Source organism: Lactuca sativa, chromosome 1 (genome assembly GCF_002870075.4).
Source record: "Lactuca sativa cultivar Salinas chromosome 1, Lsat_Salinas_v11, whole genome shotgun sequence".
NCBI lineage: Eukaryota > Viridiplantae > Streptophyta > Magnoliopsida > Asterales > Asteraceae > Lactuca > Lactuca sativa.
The window spans coordinates 12,028,336-12,045,805 of record NC_056623.2 but is presented as its reverse complement, the minus strand read 5'-3'; the positions used below and the strand labels follow the sequence as shown (position 1 = coordinate 12,045,805).

General features: G+C 33.6%; 4 protein-coding genes and 1 non-coding gene across 6 annotated transcripts; 4 read left to right on the top strand and 1 right to left on the bottom strand.

Moving 5' to 3' along the window:
• Nucleotides 1-4,345: 4,345 nt before the first annotated feature.
• On the top strand, nucleotides 4,346-6,272 carry LOC111904156 (protein WHAT'S THIS FACTOR 9, mitochondrial). Its single transcript, XM_023899936.3, has one exon. The coding sequence runs from the start codon at nucleotides 4,429-4,431 to the stop codon at nucleotides 6,121-6,123; it is 1,695 nt and encodes a 564-aa protein (XP_023755704.1). The 5' UTR covers nucleotides 4,346-4,428; the 3' UTR covers nucleotides 6,124-6,272.
• Nucleotides 6,273-7,176: 904 nt separating this feature from the next.
• On the top strand, nucleotides 7,177-7,889 carry LOC111904155 (basic blue protein). Its single transcript, XM_023899935.3, has 2 exons — nucleotides 7,177-7,462; nucleotides 7,605-7,889. The coding sequence occupies exons 1-2, from the start codon at nucleotides 7,270-7,272 to the stop codon at nucleotides 7,802-7,804; spliced, it is 393 nt and encodes a 130-aa protein (XP_023755703.1). The 5' UTR covers nucleotides 7,177-7,269; the 3' UTR covers nucleotides 7,805-7,889.
• Nucleotides 7,890-7,943: 54 nt separating this feature from the next.
• Nucleotides 7,944-8,028, top strand: TRNAY-GUA (transfer RNA tyrosine (anticodon GUA)). The gene is given in 2 exon segments: nucleotides 7,944-7,980; nucleotides 7,993-8,028. It is a non-coding gene; the product is annotated as a tRNA-Tyr (tRNA).
• Nucleotides 8,029-8,689: 661 nt separating this feature from the next.
• Nucleotides 8,690-9,709, top strand: LOC111904195 (uncharacterized). The gene has a single exon (XM_023899977.1). The coding sequence runs from the start codon at nucleotides 8,690-8,692 to the stop codon at nucleotides 9,707-9,709; it is 1,020 nt and encodes a 339-aa protein (XP_023755745.1).
• Nucleotides 9,710-10,244: 535 nt separating this feature from the next.
• Nucleotides 10,245-12,903, bottom strand: LOC111904154 (proteasome subunit beta type-4). 2 transcript variants are annotated; one of them, XM_023899934.3, is made up of 8 exons: nucleotides 12,793-12,903; nucleotides 12,358-12,405; nucleotides 11,747-11,793; nucleotides 11,480-11,556; nucleotides 11,251-11,380; nucleotides 10,985-11,144; nucleotides 10,701-10,886; nucleotides 10,245-10,608 (listed from the first exon to the last, which is right to left on the bottom strand). In XM_023899934.3, the coding sequence occupies exons 3-8, from the start codon at nucleotides 11,788-11,790 to the stop codon at nucleotides 10,495-10,497; spliced, it is 711 nt and encodes a 236-aa protein (XP_023755702.1). In that variant the 5' UTR covers nucleotides 11,791-11,793; nucleotides 12,358-12,405; nucleotides 12,793-12,903; the 3' UTR covers nucleotides 10,245-10,494. The 2 variants fall into 2 exon arrangements, with proteins under 2 accessions (XP_023755702.1, XP_042754499.1); XM_042898565.2 differs by lacking the exon at nucleotides 12,358-12,405 and having other exon boundaries at nucleotides 12,793-12,816.
• Nucleotides 12,904-17,470: the final 4,567 nt, after the last annotated feature.

The window sequence follows — 17,470 nt, the reverse complement described above, 5'->3', positions numbered from 1 at the left end:
CTTTTTTCAAAACATTAGGGTTTCAACCATTTAAATTTCAAAACAACAAAACTTTTGGGGTTCAAATTTAAACTATAAAACCTAAAGGGCCAAATATGAAACTTTTCACAACAACAAGGATCAAATAACAAATAATTCAAATTAACATTTAATCACATAATTATCCATATTTGATGATTTCTTGCAAAACAATTTATCAATTTACTTAAAATAATTAATCAATTATCTTATTAATTGATAAATATCTTCAATTAGATTAAAAATATAGTCAAATATATCATATAATCGGATTAATATTAATCTAACATGATAAGGTAATTATCCCAATGCAAAAACAGCAAGAAATCCCGAGATAAGCACTGTCTGACGCACCGACTCGCCGAGTCACCCTCTGGAACTCGCCGAGTAGGGCTGACTCGCCGAGTCCAAGAGTGACTCGCCGAGTCAGGTCGAACAGTGAGGCCAAAACACGATTTTCAGTTACATCAAGCATCAATACAATAGAAACCAGTCAAGGCTCTGATACCACTGATGGGTTTAGGTCATAAGACATCCTATGTGCTCATACAAACCCTAAAGCTCGGATCTAGGTTCCTCTATTGTACATACTTTGAATCCAAGACTATAAACCCTAATTCTAGCATATGGAAATCATAATTCACGTGTAATTAGGTTTAAGAACATACCTTGATTGTTATATAGCAATAACAATCCAATTCCTCCTTGAATTGACCTTGGAAAGCTGAGAGTCACAAGTGTCACTCCTCTAATGGCTTACAAACACCATAAGCAAGTGGAGAAGGTATATAGAGAGAGGAGGGAGGTTAGAATTCGTATTTGGGACTTCTTGGGAAGTGATACCCGAATTCATAACCCTAGGGGTGTTTATATAGGTGTAGAGATAGGGTTTCAGTCATTATCCTTATCTAGTTGCTTATCCACCAAGCAACCAATAAGATAATCCTTGAATCCTTATCATACTCGAATTCTAAGGCTTTCCAACCTTAAATTCGTTCACCATACTTATAAGATAATCCTTACCTTATTTTGTAACTATCACATAATTACAATTCAGCCCCTCTAGTTTAATTAATTACACTTGATCACAAAATTAATTCTTAATTAATTATTGACCAATATTAATTAAACAAATATGATTTCTCCTTTAATATATTATTCTTATAACATATTAATAAATCATAATAACCTCTCTCTCTTTATTTATTTCTCCAATCAAGTTGCTTTGGTGAAGGCAACCCAAAAGGACCATGCACCATCGGGTCAAGTACATACCAAAATAGTTATGGACTTAGACACTAATCCAACAGTTCTATGGTATCTTTCTTTTTCCTGTTTAGTTTAGCCCATCCCGAGCTCATTTTAGTCTTGTTCTAACTTGAGGACAAGTTAGGTTTAAGCTTGGGGTGATTGCTCATCTTGTTGAGCTAGATTTAGGTTGTCAGCCATCTTTGGTGTAGGCCCTTGGGGGGGAGCAAACTAGGAATATAGCTTGGAGGATCAGCAGTCGGATCGACGTGTTAGTTCATCACAATGGGTCAAAGGAAGTTGTAGTGCAAGTACGTTTGATTATTAGGACTCAAGATAGTTGTAGGGTGTAAAGGATTGGTCAGAATTCGAGTGTAAGAGAGTTGTTTTCAGGTTCATGTTTTCAGGATTGTGAGGGTAGTCCTCGCATCAGAAGCTTTAAGGAAAGGATCTCATGGGAGCTGTTTGTCCCGTCCGAGACAACGAAGTCAGAGTTCAGAGGTGCTTGTATTGCTTAGGATTGATGACAGTTGATTGTTGATAGACTCTTTGATCTGATCGCTGCCACCAATAGGGTGAGAGCGGTAGTGAGTGGGTGAAGATTTTGGTCGCATGGGTTTGTTTAGGCGCGGGGTTTGTCAAAGGAATTTAGATTGTATTTGGTGAATATGTTTATCAATCTTCTGGCAAGTGAATTGTTAGGTTGGTGATTTGTCCGTTTCAGTAAAAGGGTTTATCATTCGTTGTCTTTAGCAAAGTCAGCAGGGTGCGGTTAAATCCAAGTAGGGGAGAACCATTCGGATTTTTGGGATTAGTTTCAGGTACGAAACAAGGAGGAGTTTTATACCCAAGTCAAGTTGAAAGTTGGTTCAAGTGGTTGTTTGGATTGAGTTTTGCACAAGGTTGGAGATTCATAACCTTTTGTTGAATGGGTGACGCATTACAGTTATGTGAATAGACTCGGTTATGGGTTTTGTTAGATCCTCTCTGCCTGTTCTTGTCTGATAAAGGCCTTGGGGTTCGAAGCATGACCTGAACACCTTATTGAGTTTAGTCAGATACGGTTTCGACTCATGCTTGATTATGGTTTGGATTGGTAGATGGAGGGAAAAACCATGGGTTGGCCCCATGGTTGTTATGGGAGTGTTATAAGGCTACGGGATAGTCATAGCATTCAAAAGGCTGATATGTTGTCGGGGAACTTGTGTATGTTACAACCGAGAGGATTTTGTCACTAGTCACCATTAGGAAAGAGTAGGAAAAAATAGATGTAATAGCTTAATATTGTAATATTTTATTTTGAGATAATAAAAATCAAATGTTTCGTTACATTTATAGTTAAAACGACTGTTAAGCGTCCAAAAATTTGTATCGTCATTAAGCCGGTTAACATACTTGGAAAGTACTCGTTAACGTGATCACAAGGATATAAGACTCGCAAAAATCTGACTCCAAAGGAAAGAGTTATGGATTTTATAAAAATAAAAATCAACCGTGTAATTAAATTAATTACGTCAAAACGGTACTTAGAGATTGGTTGAGTTTTGACTAAAAATGAAAAAATGAGATTTGTACTCGTAACCTAAGCTCATATAAGGAAATGAAATTTTTGTCTCAAACTCATTTCATAATACAAAGCTTCTACATCACATGGGTTGGGTTAATTTATCAGAAGAACTCAATAGCCCAATCTCTTCTTCCTCATTCTGAAACCTGCAACTCAAACCCCCCCCCCCCCCCCTCTTCTGCATTTCATTTTCAACCATCGGTAATATGGAAATACCAAATTAAACCAAATTATCAGTCGAAAAAAACGCAAACACACATACAAATCGATTACAGTTCATCAAATTTAAGTTTTGGAGTTCATCTTGAACCTCACTGGAGTTCATTCTTTTCGCTATCGCCATTAATTTGGAGATTTTAGATATGTTTCTGGTAAAATGATTGACAACTATCCTAGAGAGAGAACGCATGGGATGGGAGGAGGAAACATGTTTGTGATTACAGATTCGTGATTCACTGTCAAATTTGTATAAACAAACAACTAGGGGTGCAAACAAGTCAAACTACTTGTGAGCTACTCGAGATCGAATCATTAAAAGTTCGACTCGAGATCGATTTTAAATGAGCCCGAGCCGAGCTCAAGCTTAATATGAGGCTTGTTTATTAAACGAGCTCGAGCTCGAGCCTCTGTTACTTGGCTCGATTAGGCTCACAAGCCTAAACGAGCCTACATATATATAATAAAAAAATTATTTTTATTTTTATATATTTAAAATAAATAATAATTTAATAAATACCATTTTAGAAAATTAGAGTATACCGTATACGAGCCGAGCCCAAACCGAGCTCGAGCCCATACAATTCTTAACGAGACGATCTCGAGCTTTGTACCATAAGGCTCGAACGAGCCGAGCTCAAGCTCGAGCCTATAAATAGTTAAACGAGCCGAGCCCGAGCCTGGTCAGGCTCGAGCTCGGCTCGGCTCGTTTGCAAACCTACAAACAACTATGTGTGTATGTGTGTTTGTCACCCTCCATTGAAAGAAATATGCACAACATATATATTTCCTTTAGAGAGTTTGCTTGATGAATTACATGGAAAATCAAGTATAATGAAGTTTTGGGGTATAGTGGTGGTGGTAGAGGTGGTGATAGGTGGGAGATATATATATATATATATATATATATATATATATATATATATATATATATATATATATATATATATATATATATATATTAAATTAGTCAAAACTTCATAAATGGTCTCTGGGTAGTGAAATGACGAAAATACTTTTCATTTAACGGTACAAAGTTGACGGAGTTAGGCATAATGACCAAATATCAAAAGTTTTGAAACCATACAGACCATTTGTAAGATTTTTTAAACTTAAGGACTAAACTTCTAATTTCAGAATACGACAAAGACTATTTATGAAGTTTTGTCCAAAATTAAAATGGAAAACAGAAAATGAAGGTGAACTAAGAGAGTGTTTGATATTGATTTTAGAATTTTTTAACTTTTAATTTTTTTAAAAACCAGAAGAAAAATAAATAAATAAATAAATAGAAAAGTTATTTTGAAACAATGTTTTGCTTGTAAAACCCTTGGAAAAACAAAGCCCTGCCAAAAATCCAAAACCCTCAAAAATCCCATATGCAGCAGCGTTTCATACTCTCCTATCTCCGACGACCTAGCCGTCGAGGCAACTACCACTGCCGCCGTTACCATAGTTTCCATGAAGCCACCACCACCGCATCCTCCGTGGTTGCGTCCATCAACTGGGTTCGCGACCGAGGACTCGATCACGCCGTGGAGAAGGAAAGAGACCTCAAACCCATGATTGAAGTCAAGAACCTCATAAATTCCGAGCCTTCAAAGTCTCTCCCTCTCTCCATCATCTCCGACAAAAGAGCTTCACTAGGTATACCCATCCGTTCTATTGATTTTATTCGAAAATATCCATCTGTATTCCAAGAGTTTCTTCCAGGTGGTATTGGAATCCACCCTCACATCAAATTAACCCCTGAAATCCTCACCCTTGATACCGAAGAACAACTCCTTTTCGAAAGTGAGATTCATAAGCAAGATGTAGCGGATCGACTTCTGAAGCTACTCATGATAGCCAGAATCAACAAAATCCCTCTTTCTGTCATCGATCGCTTGAAATGGGATCTGGGTTTGCCTAACGATTACACCCAAACCATCGTTCCTCAATTTCCTGATTACTTTCAAGTTACAAGCACTGGAAATGAACTCGAATTGGTTTGTTGGAGTGATAAACTAGCATCGTCTGTCATGGAGAAGAACTCAACGAGCTCATTCCCTTTGCAATATTCTCGTGGGTTCGAGGTGGACAAGAAATTTAAGAAATGGGTTGATGATTGGCAGAAGCTGCCATACATTTCACCTTACGAAAATGCATTTCATTTACAGGCGAAAAGTGATGAATCTGATAAATGGACTGTTGCTATATTGCATGAAGTTCTTCATCTTTTAGTACCAAAGAAAACTGACAAGGATAATCTACTTTTTCTTGGTGAATATTTGGGTCTTCGATCAAGGTTCAAGAAGGCATTGCTTCAACACCCTGGAATCTTCTATGTTTCAAGTAAACTGCACACACATACAGTCGTTTTGAGAGAAGCTTATAAGAGGGACTTGCTTATTTCGAAGCCACAACATCCATTGATGACGTTAAGGTCTAATTATATTCATTTGATGTACACTGTCAAGGAGCAAAGCAAATCAAAGAATCAAGAACCTGGAACTAAAAAGCAAAAAGCCAGACAAGTTTCTAACGAAGAAGAAGAAGATGATGATGATGAAGATGAAGATGACGAAGAGGATGATACTGAAAGTGAACATGAAGAAGATGATGAAACCGAGTCTTTGTTGTCAGATTCAGAATCTGAAGGGGCGACTAATATTGATTCAGGTAATGATCGAACACCCACCAAAAAACAAAAGTTCGAAGGGCATTTGAAAGATAACAAGAGGCATGGAAACATGGATGATGATGATGATGATGGTGAAGAGAAGGATACAAAGATTCGAGGAAGAACAAGTAGGACAATAAAGTTTAACAGTGAGAGTTCATCTAGAAGAAACACTCCAAATTCAAGGAGTAGTGAGAACGATGGTAGGAGAAGAGGTAGAGGAAGAAGTAGGAAGAATGTATTTGATGAAAAAAAGACTGATTCAGGAAGCTTTCAGATGTCTGATAGAAGAGGAGGCACAAGGGAAACGAGTACAAGATTTCTGAGAACAGAGTCTCCAGGTGCTCGAAAATCTCATGCCAGATCATCACCAAGATCCAGTGTTTCAAGAACAAGAGAGAAGAGAATCTAATTAATCATCATCATCATCAATCGTTTGGCATCATACGGAATAAGTTCTTGTTTTGTTTAGCTACCAGATTGGCTGTGTATTATTATTCCTTTTTGCTAAATTTTGTCATCAAGATTTATATATTTTGAAGTTAATACACTTCTAGCAAACACCATCTGCTATCATTTTTTTATTGTGGACTAAGAAAATTTCTTATAAAAAATTATTTATTTTTTGTTTAAGTATATATATATATATATATATATATATATATATATATATATATATATATATATATATATATATATATATATATATATATGGTTCTAGACATTAATCACATAAACTTGACATCATGCTTTCCACAAATGGAATTACCAGTATTAAATGGAATTTTTAATACTTGATTCAGATATAGAAAATAATAAATAGTAAATTACATTTTTAGTCTCTGAGTATAGCCTTTTTCTCAAATTTGGTCACATAAATTTTTTTCTTGCATTTTTAGTCCTTATTGTGGCTTTCTGATGTTTTTTGTCCCTTTTCTAAGTAAAATGTCTATTTTTTGGAACAAATTTGGTAAATTAAGCTATACCCATTACGAAGAGACCAGAAAAGTCATTTTATGTGGAACAAAGTCCAAAAAATATTACAAAAATCTCTCATAAGGACCAAAATTTCAAATGAATTTTTTTTGGGGCTAAATATCCAAAAATGAGCTAATAATTAAGGACCCAAAAATGTGATTTAGTCAATAATAAAATTGGAACATGAGGTATTATGTCTTGGATCAAGGATTTGCAAAACATTTTACTTGATTCAAATATATAAAATACTAAATTTATAGATTATAAACTGCAAGGGACAAAGATGAAATACAAAATATAGTAATAAACAAATAAATGAAAGGTAGTTGAAAGTTACAATACACTGACCTAGTTGATGATTATGTTTCCCTCAAAGATGTAAAAAGTTGGAAAAGGCCAAAAAGTGATCCTATCCTGGTGCTCGCTCAATCGATAAAGTTACAACAAGTTTATAATATATTTAAAAAAAGAAAAAACATTATGTGTTTTAATACCCTCTACATGTTTTGGATCCTAAAAGTTTTAACTCTCACTCACCCATAAGTTTTGTGTGAACTAGTTTCTCTCGAGTGAAGGAAAAATGGCCCAATGTGAGGGAAGAGGCAGTGCAAGTCGAACCACCATGGTCGTTTTGGTGACAATGGTGTGGCTCATGGTTCAATCCATTGGACCAGTGGATGGTGCGGTTTATACGGTTGGAGACTCTAATGGTTGGTCCTTCGGCTCCAATACTTGGACCAAAGGAAAGCGGTTCAAAGCAGGCGATACCCTCGGTAAGTTTCCTTTTCACTCTCCATAAAACCATGAAAAAGTTTCTTTTAAAATACAATTTTATTCACCACAAATAATTATATATTTTATATGTATATGTATGTTGTATATTGGAACATAAATATAAGTTGATAAATAATGCAGTCTTTAACTATGATTCAACGATCCATAACGTGGTGGTGGTGAACAAAGGAGGTTATAATGGTTGCACAGCTTCGGCAGGTGCGAAAGTGTACAACAGTGGAAAGGACCGTCTGAAGCTCTCTAAAGGCGTAAATTTTTTCATATGTAGCATCGCTGGTCATTGTCAGTCTGGGATGAATATCGCCGTAACCGCTGCTTAATGTAATCTCTTCGGTTTATTAATAAATAAAAGTTGTTATTGTGTGTCAGTTCCATGAATAATGATATTAATTTGTTTTGACGAAATATGCGTGTACAACTTATTAAATAATAAATATTTTGACGAACATTTAAATGTAACCGACCTTAGCTCAGTTGGTAGAGCGGAGGACTGTAGTTGTTCGCTGTTATCCTTAGGTCGCTGGTTCGAATCCGGCAGGTCGGATTTTTTATCCTTTCTTCTTTTGCCGTTGATATTCAAATTTAATGAGAATAAACGGTGCTTTATTAAAACTAGAAGTGATTATTATTCTTTCCCTCAAAACGAGACCTTTGTGTTCAAATGGCTTCCTCGAACGTGTGGAGATAAGAAAATTTCATGTTGTTTGTGTGCCTATTTGATATTTTACTTTTCTAGAATGGATTTGATATTTTGTACGTAAAACTCCACAAAAAGTATATGCTTGAAAAACAAAAACATATCATGGTTACAAATTCAGTTTTCTGAAAATGCAAGACGTTTTTTTACTTCTTTTTACTACAATAGTTTTTTAATTAATACAAAAATATTAAATATTCTAGTAACAAAGTTAGCAAACGGTAAATTTACTCTTGTAGCCGTGCAGCCGTGCAGGCATGCATATATATATTCCCTTCGATAATAGATACGTTTAATAAAATAAAAAGACATGGCTTTCCAACACCATTACCTAAGATACAAACATAGTTTTTATAAAACAAACAAAAATATTATCTCATAATCTCTATAATTAAATAAGCAAAACAAGTCTGAAAATAATCATACATATCCCTTACATTTGAAACCAAACTCCTCTCGATCCATCTCCACTTTCTCATTCAAGAAATCTATAGCCAACTTAATTAACATGGATAAACCACAAGAAGAAATGCAGTTCTTAGGTCTCTTAGGCATCTACAAAGAAACCATTAAAACCATCGTCTCATGGAGAAAAATCTTCACTCAAATCACCCTAACCTTCATCCTCCCCTTAGCCTTTATCTTTCTAGCTCACATGGAAGTCTCTAATATAATTTCAAGAAAAATAATCCACACAGATTTCCAAAAACACATAACCCGACCCGGAACCCTAAGGTACAATAAACTTTCTGACGCACTAAGATCTGAATGGATCACATACTGGCTACTTAAAGCCACCTACTTCACCTTTCTCATCGTCTTTTCACTCCTCTCAACTTCAGCAGTCGTCTACACAACTGCTTCCATTTACACTACACGTAATTATAATCTCACATTCACCACTGTCACTAGCATTGTCCCAAAGGTTTGGAAGAGACTTGTTGTCACTTTCTTATGTGCGTTTGTGGTTTTCTTTGTTTATAACATGCTTGCTATTCTGATACTAGTTTTCTACATGGTTCATTTCCCTGATAACACATTTGGTGTGGTGGTGTTTCATGTTATGTTGGTTTTATACTTTGTTGGGTTTGCTTACATGAGCATTATCTGGCAAATGGCATGTGTTGTTTCGGTTTTGGAAAGTTGTTATGGGGTTAGAGCTATGATGAAAAGCATGGACTTGATTAAAGGGAAACGATGGGTGGCGATTATTGTTGTTTCAAAGTTGGTTTTATCTTTTTTTGCAATGCAAATTGTGTTTGAAGTATTTGTTGTGAATGGTGGAGAGTTGGGAGTGGGAGTTTGGAGGAGATTAGGGTTTGGGGTTTTGTGTTTGGTGGTGGTTTTGATGTTGTTTCTTTTTGGGCTTGTTGTTCAGACGATTCTTTATCTTGTCTGTAAGTCGTATCACCATGAGAATATTGATAAATCAAGTTTGGCTGATTTCCTTGAAAACTATCTTGGTGATTATGAGGCTTTGAATGGAGACGACAATGTTCAAGTTCAACTAGAACAGGCAAATGTTTGATCGTTAAAATCAATGTTCTTATTATTATATATATAATTGGAAAAAGTATTGTTTTTCCCCTTATGAGTTGCAACATTCTTTATTTCTTTCTGTAATTCATCATATTGAGGTAGTCGATGTCTATACAGTATTGGATGGAACTTGTTTGGTGGAATTCTACAAGGATGCTATGATATATACCCCCACTCATAAATTATCAAATCATGGATACACACACATTCACCTTCTACAAATGAAGGAATACATATAGAATTAACCTTCTACAAACGTTATCAACTTGTTGAAAATTAATGAAAAGCTAAAATTTAGTTTGATTCATATAAAAATAGAAGTTATAAAAAAAATTAGAGAATTTATAAAAAGAAAATCATTGTGGTAGTTACTTTTCAATTTGATCGTTCAGAATTACACTATAATTCAAAATGTTATGGGTACCTGTTAAACTTATATACCATGTAGGATTGTATTTTTAAAAAGAAATGCAAAGTTTTGTGCTTAAATTAGAAATAAATTCTGAGTTGTTAAACTGATAAAGTGAGAAAATATAATTGTTTTTAATGCAAACAGGTAATCAGAGATCCAAACAGATTGAAACTAAAGTTAAACACAAGGATCAAGTCCATCTACCGGAACTTGAAAATCTAAAACCAGTAACACAGAAGTTTAATAGTATCACATAACAATATTTGAGAACATTTAATATAAAAAAAAAAAAAAAAAACATCCATCAAGCCAAGGTAAGATAAGTTTTTTGGGTAGTAGTTGGAATTTGAAAATTCAAATGCCTACCATGACCCCTCAGCTCCAACAGTAGGATTCTCAAAAGCAGCAAAATTCCAGAAAGTCTTCAAAGAGTAGGGCTGGGAGATGGTCATACCTTCATCCGTAATCTTTGCTATCTGTGTTTTCAAATATCAACACAGTGTAATTTATCATCACCAAATTTTCTACTTACAAAGTTTTCATTAAAATAAATAAATTAAAAAAAGACCTGAAGCTTGTTGACAGCAGATCTGTCGCGATAAAGAAGATTACGCATGCATTTCTCCAACAATTTAACACCCTCCTCAAAAGTCAAATCCTCCCTCCATTCCTCACGAAGAATTGGGCGCGCCAGATGATTCCCAAATCCAGTTGCAACATGATCGTCCTCAAAATGTACACCAATCATGCTCACCTAACAACATATAAATAATAAATACTTTTATGGATTTATATCAATAAAGATTTTTTTTTTTTTTTTTTTTTTAAAAAATGTTGCAAAAAGGTATATACCGATCCTAGATATTTATGGCCGTTTTTGACTCCACCGATTATAAGGGAATTCCATAAAGGGTCAAACTTGTTGCGGCGATTGTACATGACCCGAGTAAGGTAATTGTGGACCTCTTTAGGTCCAAGTGAGTTCCCATCATCCCACATCTTGTCATTCAATCTGTAATGTATTATTATTATTATTATTATTATTATTAAGTATAGTTAAAAACTTACTAATAATATTCAAAACAGACCCTTTTTGTTTCAAGTATTGTTGTACTTACATGAGGTCATCAAGGTATTTTAGAATTTCCTGGAAATCACTGATTTCACCGCTTGCACCAAGAAGAGAATGTTTGCCAATTTGCTTTATTCGCTCCACACTCTTATAGCGAATAGTGGATCCATATGACCCTGTCAAATGTATTACCAATTATTATATACCAATGTACTTTGAAAAAAATCAACACTTCAAATATTAAAAATAGTCAAAGGTTAGAGAAATCATCTAACCTCCCATGTCAGCAGCCATGAGAACACCATCCTTGTATTTGATTCCAATCACAGATGTACCTGTTACGTATGGGTACCTGTTTCAAAAACCAACAATCAACAAATGCTTGCTGTCAAAATTGATACGCTTTAACTCTAGAGCCAAAAGTAAAGATTTATTATTCAAAACCTAGTTTCTGTATCATGTTTTTTAACTAACTTTGGATCTAAAATCCTACTACATGTTACACCACATATTTTAGATGATGGAGATAAAAGAGTGCATACTGTGTCCTCTGTGAATCTCCTTCAGAGCTCAATAAAGAATCCATCACCTGCACAATTACAAATCGTAGAAAAATGATCAAACCAAGTAATATAAGACAGATACAGATTACTATCAAGTGCAAATAAATGATTTTTTTTTATTTGGCCATGAAAGTAACAGATTAGTTTGTATGTATCAACTATCAAGTACATTTAAGGTGTAAAAGCATTATTTCAATTTGTTTGTTATTGACTATGAGTTGCTGATAGTTTGATCATTTTGGAATATTTAGGTTCTGTTAGTTTGGATATTTAATCTGTTTGTGCATATCATTTTATGATGTGTGATGGGTAGAAATTGTCACCCCTAATCTTATACTTAACATGAGATACTTGAACAGCAAGATATCCAGACTCATTAATACTACACTCATCTACTGTCCTCTTGTGTAGAAGCATGTTGTAACTATTACACAAGGTATAATATCAGAGCAGAGACTATTAGAGGAATGCTCAAGTTTCAAGAGACTAAATGTATGCTGAAGAAATCTAAACATAGCAAAACACATAAACATGAGATCCGATATCTTTAGATGATACTGAAGTACGGAAATCAAGTCCAAAAATGATACCTAAAACTGATTTGCCTGAAACACGTTCTTCTGTTCCTAATCTTCTTCCTGTTAAAACAAATGAAAGTAGAAATTCGGGGATACAAATAAGAAAGGAATCAAAAACCAGTTAAAAGCGATCAACCAAAGACAGGGAATCATTAAATCAAGTATACACGGCACTTGGATTTTGCTTCTATTTGATGAAAGAATATTACGAACCCAAGATCAAACGGAAACGTTCATGGAAAACAATAACAAAATTGATCAAAAACAAAAGTTTATAAGAGCAAAGAGAAATTTTGAAGGCGACGTACTGAAGAAAGAATTTAATAATTAGGGATCTTCAAGTGTTGGTGGCCGGGTAGCAGTGAAAAGAAAAGGATAAATGGAAACAAAAAAGAGTGAGAGCTACGAAGATATACAAAGCACGAGAGATGAAGAATGTCTCCATACCTTGTCCTGCAATGGCTACTCCAAACAATTGCTCCAATGAAGATGAAAACCCACCCGAGTGTTTAGGTCTTCTTCAATTGAAGAGGATGCTCAAATGTATCGTTCTCTCCAAGAAAAGAAGACTTGCAAAAATACCCCCAAAGTTTATAAGTTTGCACTCGGTGATGTCAACCAACTTTTTCTTCTAAACACGTCCATAGATTAATTTCATTTATTTTCAACCAAATATTTTATAAGGGTTAGGTTTTAATGTGAGTATTATTATTTTCCTCTTTATACGTCATAAGTTTTAGAAAGGCTGAAAACATAAATCGTTTTAAAAGGATGAAAACATGACTTATAAAAAGGCTGAAAACATTAGTCGTTTTAAAAATATCATGTTTGGTAGCATTTTAATGTCTCTTAACAAGAGGTATGTATTCAAAGGGTTTGGTTTACTCTTAATTTAATATATGAATTGTGAAGTAACCACTTATTGAGTCATATGGGATAGTGTATCTGAATTAAATGTTTCTCAAATCTTTAATTCAAATGCATTAAGCCCTTGATTACATGAGGTTTTATTAGGGTTTGATTAGGAGAAAAATTATTACATGCCAAAAAAAATAGTAACTGGTTTGTACATTCATTGATGGTAGTGTTGGTTGGTGTTCAATGACGATGCTCTATGATTGATGTAGTGGTGGTGGACTGACGGAGAATATGTAAGTGGTGGAAGATGAATCATGCTTTGGTTAAGGATTTGGATCATGATGTTGAGCAATTACAAAACATTTGGAACAGACTTAAGCTGGATGAATTAAGAGTTTGTAACAAATTATGAAGCATCAATGCATATATAGATACAAGTCTAATTAATAGCTACATAATCTTCAATTTCTTTAAGTGTTGTGTTATTTAGTTGAACGATCTCCTTAAGTGTTGATTTAAATATAAGTATTTTGGAATATAACTTGATTATTGATGTTAAATGTTAGATGCAATAATAAGTTTTCTAAAACATAAAAGATTCATAGAAGTACAAGTCATTCATTTCTCTTCATGTATACAATATTAGTAGTTCATAATTGTAGAAAAACATGTTATACTCCACTAATGAATATCGTTATTAGGTATGTTCATGTTTTCATATCTCTATTATAAGTTTGATTGATTTTATTTTAAATTCCATAAATTCATTTCAATGTTGGATTTATGTTTAATTTACATTTTGTATGGTGTTTATATTTTTAAAAATTCTTCAAAAAGTTGGTTCAATTATTTTATAAAACATAAGCATTGAATTCAACAAAAAAAAATTACATGTATCATTTAGCACAACAATTCAGACGTCCAACCAAACAACATGTTAAAATTTATATCCTTTTATAAATTCAGACCTCATAAAATTTTCGATCTTGCCAAACAGCTTACTAGTTTATGTTTCAGGTTATAAAATAGGAAATCTTCATATAATGAATTTTTTTATCATGTATGATGAAAATGATGGTTGAAACTTTTTTTCTTCGATTCACCCAGTATTGCCTAAGGTTGATGCGGATCTCGGTGTTGGGTCCCTTGAAGCCCAAAATGAAGCAATGTTTCTGAAGTGGTAATAGCGTCTCAAAATTAAAAAACCTCCCTTTCGTGTCGGGTTATTTATAAAATTTATAAGATGGAAAAGAAACATGTATGGTATTTGGCGAAAAAGTAAATATCATGAGTGTAGAGTAACATAGCAAAAGTGTCGAGTGCTCTTGACAAAATAGGGATCAATAATAATGAATTTTTTTTCTTACACATGGTAGGTATTGGGATACTACTCTTTTCTAGAAGGACAATTAGATTAGCACATTCAAGTTATAATCTCGTTTTCCCAGTGTTGTATACCCTCGAGAAGACAAAAACAACCTCATTTTCGATCGCTTTTGTGTGACATGTTGTTCATGGGATTGGAAGAATAACTCTTGTAGTATGTAAAATATCCTTAATTTGACCTAGCTCTCATTGTTCTTGCTTTGGTAAACATCGACCCTCACTAAGATCGTCATCGTTTTAATCATTCACCTGATGGACGTTACACAACAGACTTGATGTGAAGATTAATCGATTCCTAAATCGAATTCACGGGTCGTGATCTTAAATGGATCAAATATGTTCCATTGAAAGTTTCATGTTTTATATAAAGAGAAAGAATTATAAGAATACCCTCAGTGGTTACTCAAGAGATAGGGGAATACATATTTCTTCAACTAATTGTAGACTTTACCCCACTGGAATCAACTTTGTGGACCATATCATGTCGCTTGTCCTTTTTCAAACAAGGCTCGGGGACGAATATTCAAGTGGTGTGACATCCCTTATGAATCTTTCTATAATGTGAACAATATCATTAACTGCACAACAAATTAAGGGAACCGTCTAAAAAGAAAAGTTTCTTCTAGCAACATGTTATTAGCTAATATAAAGCTTATGGTTGGTGAGAAACAACAAAGTGTTCAATGGAGTATCGTCTTCCCCTATTAAAGTTGTGGATAATGTAATTTTCTTGTTGTTTGTATGGTTTAAACTAGGTTACCACCCGTGGAAACCACGGGTAAAAAGTTTAAAAACAAATTTATATTATTAATAAGAGTCAAGTTTTTTGGCATTATTTGTATTGATTATTTAAAATTAATATTAATATAAATTTGTAAAAAAGTATATAAAATTACACAATCTAAAGAAAATTCCAACTTTTTCCTATATTATAGCAAAAAATCATTAAAGTCGATGTACTTTAGATAATAGTAACAATAACCATTTGCATAAATTATAGCAATGTACTTTTAAAGTAGAGACAACCAATTGAACATCATATGTAAAATCTTACCTTGGTAGCAGGTTCCAAATGGATACTTTTACTTTTAGAGTTTACAATAGGGTAAGCAGCAAAATCATATCACATCAAAGTCAAGAAATTAAATTCTAATGCAATTTAGAACCAAAAGGTTATTATGGTAATTTTTAGAAAATTTTACTCATTTGTAGGAATAGTTGATGTTTAACCAAAATATTTGTAAAAAGTAAAATGAAAGTACATTCATTAGTCAACTTCATCTTTCAGTTACACATAATAGAAATAAAAAAGTCATAATTAGATTATGTTACGGATTAATTTGGAAACTAAAACTAAATTATGGCATTGTACTTATAAAATACAATGCTTAAATAAGAATAGTGTGAAACTAATACACTGGAGAAATAGATATGTTCATATACAAGATAGGGTTCACAGTACACTGTAGGAAACTCATATCACATTAAAGTAAGGAAATGTTACTATAATGCAATTTACAGCCAAAAGGGTATTATAGTAAATTTTCAGAAAAATTTACTCACTTGCAAGGATAGTTCCTGCTTAACTTATATTGATACTTCAAAGGCATAATATTAATTAATGATTTTCAAACATCTATTCATTTACAAATTTAGATGATTTGTTTGTAACAAAATGATGGCAATATGAAATTCTAAGATGGACAGTTCATTGTGCACACACATCTACCAAACACACACATTCACACAGATAGTAAACGGAATTTTAAAAAAAATGTTTGGTTAAGCTTATCCGGTGTTAAAACATTATAAGATGATAAATCAGTTTTAGTGTTTGACAAAAAAAAAAGACAGGTTATAAGTGTAAAATTACCAAAAATGACTTCCTTTTATATCTAGGGTCTTGATAAATGAAGTACAAACACATATACAATTGAAAAAAAATGGACAGCAACACAAAATTCAGATCATTTTCTTGAGTTCCAACTAAAGTTAGTATCAATGACAGCTAAGTCAGTTCCAATTCAGATCAGATTAGATCATCTTCCATTCTTTCCTAGCACTAAAACATGAAGCTAATAACAATGAGTCTCAAAAAAAAATCGACAGCAAGGGGTGAAAAGTATCTATGTTTAGGTTAAGGGGACATCAGCAAAAACAAAGGGAATTCGAGATCAGCAGCTAAAAAAAACAACAACAAACAAAGGGGAAAATAAAGGCAAGATTTGTGATACCTTGAATGAAGCTGTTGTTTCTAGTCTAGATAGCACAAAAAAAATCGACATCAACAAAAAAAAAAAGCCAGGATTTGTTGAGTTCTAATTGTATCATATACCAGAACAAAAAGGAGAAGAAGGAAGCTTCGACAGCAGCAAAAAAACCAATAGCAAGAAGGGAAAAACGAATGAAAGAACAATCAAAGTGCGCTGAGAATTATATGAATTTGAATAGAAATATATATGAAAGCGAAAACCAGTAGAAACTTATAAGCCAAATCATAATCATATAAAAACTGAGATGGATCGATCTAAAGTTTATAAGTGAACAGTCCACAACCATAATCTTGCTGACACTTAACTGAAAAACATTACCATGACTGCAATTTATGGATTTTCAAAGTGGGAGTGAATTGCAGAAGCTTACAGATACACATTGAGAAGCGGGAGCATACAGATACACATTGAGAAGCAAAATTGAGAAGCAGAAACTTACCGAATGATTGAAGTTTCTGAAGTGTCGATTACCGAAGGATTCAAAGTCGCTGATTGAATATGCGATAACTGAAGTGTCGATGATGCTTAATTGCTGGAAAGACGATGCTATAAAGAATGAAACATATTGTATGTATTGAGATAAATTGAGCATATCTAATTTCCATATT